Consider the following 9,094-nt stretch of genomic DNA (forward strand, 5'->3'; position numbering starts at 1 on the left):
CTAAGACATCGAGGGGCGTGGTTATGGGAAGGGGGGGGCGGTGGGCGCGGCCTTCCGGAGACTGAGTGGAGGTCACGGGTTCGAGACCGGGCGGCGGCGGCAGTCATGGCGCGGCGTTTTGCGTTGTTCGATTTGGGCGGAGTGCTCTTCGGGCCCGGCCTGCAGCACTTTCTGGGCTCCTGCGAGCGGAGCTACGCCTTGCCCAGGTACGGCTCGGCACCGCTCTGTGGGTTCCGGCTCGGAGTCCTAAGAGCAGCCCGCCCGCTTGACAGCGGGGCGCCTCTCAGCCAGAGACACGTGAAGACGAAGCGGCGATGTTGTGTGTGCGGTCGCCGCCCGCGCGGTGTGTGCGGGGACTCAGCGATAAACCCGACGGGACGGGCGGGGGAGGGGGTGGAATGCAGGATGGGGGTTAACCCCCCCCAGAATTGGAGATTTCGATAGAGGACGTTCTATAGAAGTGGAGAAGAGCGCCTGATGGGTGCTGGAGGGGAAATAAATATACTTTTGTTCATGAAGAGCTCCGAACACCTCAACTTGGAGGGGGGAAGCCATCAGCCCTCCCTTATGCCTTCAGTGGGGCTGCGCTGCCTGAGACACGACATAAGTCGTTGCGTCCCCTGAAGTGCTCCGTGCCAGCCTTCACTCAGCCCGAATTGGGGTGTTTCACCCCATTCTGATCCCAGAATGGGGTGAACCCTTTGCCCTATTTGACTTTGAGAACTTCACAATGCCATCAGCTGTTGAGGGTGAGCAGAACAGGTCGGGGCTGTTTGCACCACCTGACGTGTCCGGGGTGGGAAGGTAGTGGGATTTCAGCACAGCAATGCGTTTCAGTGCGATTTGCAGAGCTAAAGCAACGAGTTAAGCAATACAAATGCAGCGGAGCAGATGGAGCAATAAATTCCTCCATTATCAGCCGATGAAACATTTCATCCTTCACCTCATTACGAAAAAAAATCGGTGACACTGATCTTGCTGGCACGGGGAAATCGACCCGAAGGAATTCTGTCCCGGAGCCAGCGCTGTGATTTTATTTTATTGCTGCCTCAAAAGGCCCTTCGTGAGCTCCTGATAGGGGCAATTATTTTCCCTGAGCTGCAGCTTTGTGCAATTCCTCGCTCTCGGCTGTTTTCTCTTCTCCTTGGCCGATCGGCCCCGCGTTGTACCCGAGATGCGAAGTAATTGAGCTGCCAGCTGGAATGGATGGGCGGCCGCCCTGCGCCCCTGTGATGGGGATGGAGGGGGTTGGTGCTCAGAGCCACCTCCATCTGATGCATCTCTCCCACCCCCCCAGTCTTGGGGTGCCCACTGTTCAGTCCTGGGGTGCCCCCTTCCAGGTTTTGGGGTGCTCTCCCCTTGGTTTTGTGATACTCCCCTTGGTAGTGGGGTGCCCCCCAGGCTTTGGGATGCCCCTTCTTGACTTTGGGATGCCCCTACTTGGTTTTGGGATGCACTCTTTTGGTTCAGAGGGTCACCTCTTTGGGGTTTTAGGGAACTCCCCCCAGTCTTTGAAGTTCCTCCTTGGGTTTTGGGTTGCCCCCATGGTATTGGGGTACCAAACCTTTGGCTTTGGGAAGCATCCCCAGGCTTTGGGATGTCCCCCCTTGTATTAGAGTACCAACCCCTTGGTTTTGGGGGGCCCCCTTTAGTTTTGAGGTGGCCCTTCAAGATTTGGTCCTTCTAGGCTTTGGGGTATCCCCCCCTCCATTTGATTGTTGGGTATCCCACCATTTGGTTTTGCAGTGCCTACCCCCTGGTTTTGGGGTACCCCCAAGCTTTGGGGTTTACCCTTGGTTTTGTTTTTCACCACCCAGGTCTTGGGGTGCCCTCTGACTGCAGCACCCCCCTCTCTTCCTTTTGTAGGAATTTCTTGCAGGATGTCCTGTTTGCAGGTGGTTCTGACAGCCCCCACAACAAGGTGATGCGGGGGCAGATCACCCTGTCCCAGGTGAGTGGTGAGCATGGTTGGGGAGGGGTCCATCAGCTGTCCCTATATGGGATGGAAGGGTCAGGGGTCTTGAGTTGAACCCTTTGGTTTTGTGGGATGGAGCTGTTGAAAGTGAGGTGTGAGGCTGCGGGTACTGCCTTGCCACAGGACTGTCTCTGATGGGATCTGGGGGTGTTTTCCAGCTCTTCTTGGAGGTGGATGAGGGTTGCAGACAGCAGGCCTCCACTGCAGGCATCACGTTACCAACCACCTTTTCCATCGCCCATGTGTTTGAGGAGATGGCAGCCAAGGGCACCCTCAATGCCCCACTGCTGCGGGCTGCCAGCATGCTCCGGAGGAATGGTGGGTGCTGGGGAGCTGTGGGGTATCCCTGCTCATTCAGGATGGAAAAGACCTCTCAGATCCCCAAGTCCAACCCTAACCCACCCCACCATGCCCACTGCTCACCCACTGTCCCTCAGTGCCACATCCCCACGGTTCTGGAGCACCTCCAGGTTTGGTGACCCCACCACCTCCCTGGGCAGCTGTGCCACTGCATCACTGCTCTTTATGAGAAGAAATGTTTCCTAATATCCAACCTGAACCTCCCCTCGTGCAAATTTGAGGCCATCACTTTCAATCCTTGGGGACAGGAAAGGCTGCACCTTTAGGTGGTTTTGGTGTTCCTGGGTGGTGTTGGGGTTGGTTTGTTACCAAGCAGAGCCTTGATGATCTTGGAAGTCTTCTTCAACCTCAGTGAATCTATGATTCTACTTAGGGACATGGCTTAGTGGGCATGGTGGGAATGGATGCATGATTGGACTTGATGTTCTTAGAGCTCTTCTCCAAGCTTGATGATTCTATGATTCTAGAAGTAGGCATGGTGGTAGTGGATTGCCAGATCTTGATGGTCTTTTTCAACCTTAACAATTCTACGATTCTATTTAGGGACACAGTTTAGTGGGTATGTTGGGGATGGGTTGATGGTTGCACTTGATGACCATACAGCTCTTTTTTAACCTTTGCGAGCCTATGATTCTGAGTAGGCATGGTAGTGATGGGTTGATGGTTGGACTTGATCATCTTGGAGGTGTTTTCCAACCTTAGTGACTCTACAATACAGTACCCATGATTGCATTCAAACGGCTTTAAAATATCTTTGGGGAAGGAGACCACTAGCCTCTCTGGGCAGCCTGTGTCGCAGTCACAAAGCTTTCCCTCATCTCTGCCTTTCCCCAGGGTTTAAGACCTGCATCTTCACCAACAACTGGGTGGATGACAGTGCGGGGCGGCTCTTCACCTCCTCTCTGCTGACCATGCTGCAGCGGCACTTCGATCTGCTCATTGAATCATGCCGTGTGGGGCTGCACAAGCCAGACCCCCGCATCTACACCTACACCCTGGAGGTGCTGCAGGCACAGCCACAGGAGGTACGGGTCACCATCGTCCCCTACAGCTTCCAAGATGCTGATGGTGATGCCCAGAGGGGGTGTAGGGTCTTCTCCTTAGGGAGCTCCAAAGCCCCTGTCCATGGGCACCCTATTATGGGTGGGGAAGAGGGGGATCCAGGGGTGCCTCTAGCCCCAAGCACCCTTGGGATCTCTGGACCCCTTTGTCTGACATCTGCTCCAGGTGATCTTTTTGGATGACATTGGGGAGAACTTGAAGCCAGCCCGAGAGATGGGAATGGCCACCATACTCGTCAGGGACACCGACACCGTCCTGAAGGAGCTGCAGGAGCTGTCAGGTGTGCAGGTATGTAGTGGTGCCATGGGGACAACTTGACCCCCACTGGTTCATCAGAGCCTATTGGGTTCTGCTGTTTGGGATCTGGGAAGAGATTGGATCGTTATTCTCTGATACAGGACTAGCAGTATTAGGGTGGGGTACAGCTTTGGCTGTCCACTGTCCTCTTCCTGATGGGAAGAGGAAGCAGGCACAGCTTCTCCATGAGCAACCCGTGGAGCATCATGCTGTGACCTTGCATCCAGTGCTACAGTGACTGCATGGCACTGCTGGGTGACACTGGAAGCTCAGCACTAGTAGATGCTGTACTTCAGCTTGGGACCTCTCCTTGCCTCGTAGCTTCTCCAGCAAGAAGAACCTTTGCCAACTGCCTGTGATCCAACCACCATGAGCCATGGATATGTGCCCATCCGGGTAAGAGGGACAGCAAATTGTGGTGGGGACAAATGTGCTACTGAGGGCTCTAGGACATAGGCAGGGATTTGTCACCTAGCATCATGCTGTGCTGGAGGGGCTGAGCTGCGTGGTGCTCCCTATCCACCCTATGACTAAACGCCATGCATGTGGCTCAGGAGCACCCAGGGGGCTCTGAGGGTGCTGGGTGCTGAGGGTTCTCTGTCCCCACAGCCTGGTGTGCAGCTGCACTTTGTGGAGATGGGGCATGGCCCTGCTATCTGCCTGTGCCACGGCTTCCCCGAGTCCTGGCTCTCCTGGCGCTACCAGGTAAGGGGATGGGGAAATGGGATGGCCATGTTGGCGTGGTGACACACCAAGCATTGTGCCCTGCCATGTACCTACAAATGGGTTTTTGGAGGTTTCTGTGATTTTCTGCTTTCCTTTTGGGGGTTTCCATGTTTTTTACTGCTTGCTTTCTCAGATTCCTGCCCTGGCTGATGCCGGCTTCCGTGTCATTGCTTTGGAGATGAAGGGCTACGGCGAGTCCACAGCACCGCCAGGTGAGCAGTACCCATCCTTCCCCATGGGATCAGAATGTAGCCATGAGCATCCCAAGGTTTTTCCCATCCCTTTGCGCTGGATAAGGGGCTCAGAGAATGGTGTCTGCTGTTGCTTGTCCCCAGCTGGGTGGTATTTGGCACAGGGCTCCTTCACCCTGCGGAGGCAGAGGGGCTGTTGTGATCCCTTTAGATAAATGGGAATGCTGCAATGATGGGAATTCTGTCTTTTGTGCAGAGATAGAAGAGTATTCCCAGGAGCAGATCTGTAAGGTGAGGAGCTGTGGTGCCAAATGCAGATGGGAGGGCTGGAGCTGGAGGCCTGGGTTTGGCTCCTGCATATGGGTGAGACCCATGAGGGGGACCTCAGCCTCTGCTTGACAATGAATGTGGGACCCTCTGACCCCAGTCTTCTCCATCCTGCAGGACCTGACCGTTTTCCTGGACAAACTGGTAAGAGCCCCCCCCCCACCTGCGTCCATGTCTCTGCAGCTTGTGCTCTCCCTGTGTGCTGTGGATATGAATTTCAGGACATGCCTCCCAAGATCTATAGGGATATCCTTATAGGGTCTGTCAGCTCCTGTTCTGTGTTGCCACCTCCAGTCTTTGGCTGAGCATATTGATATGGTGCCCACCTCCATGAGAGCATCATCCCATGGCAAACCCTTTGGAATCACAGCAGATCCTGGAGCACTCAACCTGGCAGCCCCCATCCCCTTTTTGTAGGGTTTTGGCTCCCATCCCCCTTTTGGGAAAGGGTTAAACCGCAGCACAGATCCTCGCCAGCCTCAGCTTGCCCCCTTGCCATCCTCGGGGAGCTCTTGTGCTGGAAGGGAGTTTTAATTATATTTCTAAACATCAGCTAATTACAGACCGTCTGCTTCGTTGTTGTGAGCTGGTGTTTTAATTGGATTTGTGTGTAGGAGCCCGGGGGTGTCAGTAAGGAGGAAGGAAATGTGGGGAGCAGAGCAATGGGTGTAGGATCTGGCTGCCCTGCAGGGTGCTGCCAGCTCCTCCCAACCCTATATCCCACTGTCACCTGGGGGCTGGTTCCCATAGGTCCCCCTGCAGGACCCCACGCTCTACCCTCTCCTCCATCTCCATCCCACTGGTAGCGAAAGACCCCCCAAAAGAAAGAGAAAAGTGCTGTTTTCTGATCTTTTTTTAATGCTTTTTGGGAAAGGCAAAGCTCTCCATGCTCAGTGCTTAGGGTGCTTTGAGTCGGGGGGGTCATTGGGCTCACTGGGATGTTTACCTTGGGGTTGCACTCACTAGAGTGCTCTCCTTAGGGATATACTCAGTGGGATGCTCACGTTTGGTTTGTGTTCATTGGAATGCTCTCCTTTGGGATGTAATCACTGGGATCCTGGCCATGGGGATGAGCTCAATGGGATGCTCTCCTTGGGGACACGCTCACTGGGATGCTTGCCATGAGGATGAGCTCAATTGAATGTTCTCTTGGGAATGCACTCAATGGGATGCCCTCCTTGGGGATATGCTCAGCAGGATGCTCCTTTTGTGTTGAACTCCGTGGAATGCTCTCCATGGGGACGCACTCATGGTCCCCCTCCCTGTCCCTGTCCTGCAGGGCATCCCACAAGCTGTGTTCATCGGCCACGACTGGGGTGGTGCAGTGGTCTGGAACATGGCCCTCTTCTACCCCGAGAGAGTGAGGTGGGTTCATACCTCACTGCCCTTTTGGGGCATCCCTGCTGGGAGCACCCTGTTGCTTTTCATCCTCCAGGGGATGCCTGGCTTTGCTCTCCATGGTGATTATGCTCCCTGCATTGTCCTAGGGCCGTGGCCTCACTGAACACCCCCTACCGACCAGCAGACCCCACAGTGGACATCGTGGAGAAGATGAAAAGCTTCCCAATGTTTGATTACCAGTTCTACTTCCAGGAGCCGGTGAGTCAGAAACGGGGGACCTGCCCCTGTTGGGGTCCCTAATGTGCACGATCTTTGCCTACCCCATAGCTGGATCCCCAGTGCCATCCTAATGCCATGGGGCACCCAATATCACCCCACTGCCCCATCTTACACCGCAGGGCGTCGCAGAGGCTGAGCTGGAAAAAGACATCGGCCGTACCCTGAAAGCCCTTATCCGTTCCACCCGCCCGGAGGTAGGAGAGGAGCTGGGAGGGAAAAGGATAGACCTGGGTGGGGGGAGCAGAAGAATTTGGGGATGGCTTTATACTGCCTACGGTGCTCTTCAAGCATGCTCCACCTGCGTCTGCTGCCCTTTCTGCCTGCAGCACAGCCTGCATTGAGCTGCCATCAGCAGGGACCAGAGCGAACGCATCTCTGTGAGCAGCGTGGGGCTCACAGCCCTGTAGAGTGATGAGACACTGCAAAGCTGTGCTTTGAGGAAGGGGATGCATTGAGGAAGGGGATGCATTGAGGAAGGGGATGCATTGAGGAAGGGGATGCATTGAGGAAGGGGATGCATTAAGGAAGGGGATGCATTGAGGAAGCGGATGCATTGAGGAAGGGGATGCATTGAGGAAGGGGATGCATTAAGGAAGGGGATGCATTGAGGAAGCGGATGCATTGAGGAAGGGGATGCACTGAGGGAAGGGGAACATTGAGGGAAAGGTATGGTTTCTGCATCCTTTGGGATGCAGCAATGTTTGGTGTTGGCTCATGGCAAGGTAGGGCTCACAGCCCCACGTTAGCCATGCATGACCCCCCCAGCACTATGCCATCTCTTCAGGACCGCCTGCACTCGGTGCCCGGCCTGCTTGGTGTCCAGGAGCGAGGTATGGGGCTTCTTGGGGGCACAGCTCTGCAGTGGGGCTGAGCTGGGGGGTGGCCATGCTCCCATTGCCTTGCTTTGTGCTGTAGGGGGGCTGCTGGTTGGCTTCCCAGAAGACATTCCTGAGAGCCTCATCTTGCATGGTGCTGAGCTGCAGTACTACATCGAGCGCTTCCAGAGGTCTGGTTTCAGGTAGGAGCAGTTCTGTGCCCCTGTAGGGCCGTGTCATGGGATGGACAATGGGATTGGTGGAGCTGAGCCCTAGTTCCCCATTCCCTTTCTCCAGAGGTCCACTGAATTGGTACCGGAACATGAGACCCAACTGGCACTGGGCACTCTCAGCCAAGGACAGGAAGGTGGGCACTGGGATCTCCTTCATAGAAGCAATGTATGGGGCCACCACAACTCGGATAAGTGTCATCCTATGTGTCCCATTGCAGATCCTCATGCCAGCACTGATGGTGACAGCGGGGAAGGATGTGGTGTTGCTCCCTAGCATGAGCAAGGGCATGGAGGAGTGGGTACGCATGGCCCCATCCCAAAGCCATTGGGGTGGAGGTGCTTCCGTGGGAGCTCCAATGGGAATGGAGCTCTGGGGGTGGGAATTATGCTGGGATATGGGCTGGGATGTGGGATGTGGGGAGTTAAGGAGGGTTGCAGGGGGTTATGGAGGGGGTAAGGGAAAGAATAAAGGGTGGGTAAAGAAGGGGAGGAATAAAGGAGGAATAAGGGAGGAATAAGGTGTATAATGGTAGGAATAAGAGAGGAATAAGGGAGGAATAAGAAGGGAATAATGAGGAATGGAGGGGAATAAGGGAAGAATAAATAAGGAATAAGGGAGGAATAAGGGGAGGATAAGGGAGGAATAAAGGGAGGATAAGGGGGGAATAAGGGAAGAATAAAGGGGGGGTAATAAAGGAGGAATGGGAAGGACTAAAACAGGAATAAGGGAGGGATAAGAGGGAAATTAGAGTGTAAATTAGGAGGGAATAAGGGGGAAGGATAAGAAGGGGAATAAGGGAGGATGACGAGAAGATACGGATATAAAGGGAGAAATAAGAAACAGATAAGGGAAGGAAAAGGGGGAAATAAGGAGGGGATAAGGGGAATATGGGAAGAATAAGGGTGGATAAGGAGGGGATGGGGGTTAAGGGTGGGATAAGGAGGGCATCAGGAGGGGCCAAGGGGGGAAGGGGTGGCATTTCCTTCCCCAGCAGAGGCAGGAGGGGTCTGCTCCTGGCCCAGCCCCCTCCTGCTTCCCCCCAAAGATCCCACAGCTGCGCCGGGGGCACCTGGAGGCGTGTGGCCATTGGACACAGATGGAGAGGTGAGGGCTGGGAAGGGGGACCCAGGGCTGGGCCCCCCACTCTATGCCAACTCCAACTCCAACCCTACTCTCTGCATCTCCCCAGGCCCGCAGCCCTGAACAAAATCCTGGTGGAGTGGTTGGAGGACCTCCCTCCAGATGGGGCCATGCTGAGGGTATCTCGGCTGTGAGCATCCCTGCAGCTCCATCCCAGGGCTCCCCTCGCCCTGGGGTTATGCTGGAAGGGGGGATTTGGTAAGGAGGTCTGGATGCACTGACGCTGCTGCTGCTTCAGGAATTGCCTTCTGCCTTTGTAACACAGAGAAATAAAGCACACGTGGGGTTCAGCCCCCCACTGCTTCTCCCGTGGGGTCTTCAGTACGTGGGTTGGTGCTGCATCCCTG

At 55.1% G+C, this 9,094-nt stretch overlaps 1 protein-coding gene across 1 annotated transcript; it reads left to right on the forward strand.

The window, feature by feature from the left end:
• Nucleotides 1-35: 35 nt before the first annotated feature.
• On the forward strand, nt 36-9,039 carry EPHX2 (epoxide hydrolase 2). Its single transcript, XM_031603904.2, has 19 exons — nt 36-206; nt 1,867-1,951; nt 2,134-2,293; nt 3,170-3,360; nt 3,563-3,685; nt 4,016-4,090; nt 4,304-4,399; nt 4,554-4,632; nt 4,868-4,902; nt 5,056-5,082; nt 6,218-6,303; nt 6,426-6,537; nt 6,678-6,752; nt 7,343-7,388; nt 7,474-7,576; nt 7,671-7,740; nt 7,825-7,905; nt 8,653-8,711; nt 8,797-9,039. Exons 1-19 carry the CDS (start codon nt 106-108, stop codon nt 8,879-8,881), a joined length of 1,689 nt encoding a protein of 562 aa, XP_031459764.2. The 5' UTR covers nt 36-105; the 3' UTR covers nt 8,882-9,039.
• The last annotated feature ends 55 nt before the right edge of the window (nt 9,040-9,094 follow it).

This window comes from Phasianus colchicus, chromosome 2, assembly GCF_987193195.1.
Source record: "Phasianus colchicus chromosome 2, bPhaCol1.hap1.1, whole genome shotgun sequence".
Lineage (NCBI taxonomy): Eukaryota > Metazoa > Chordata > Aves > Galliformes > Phasianidae > Phasianus > Phasianus colchicus.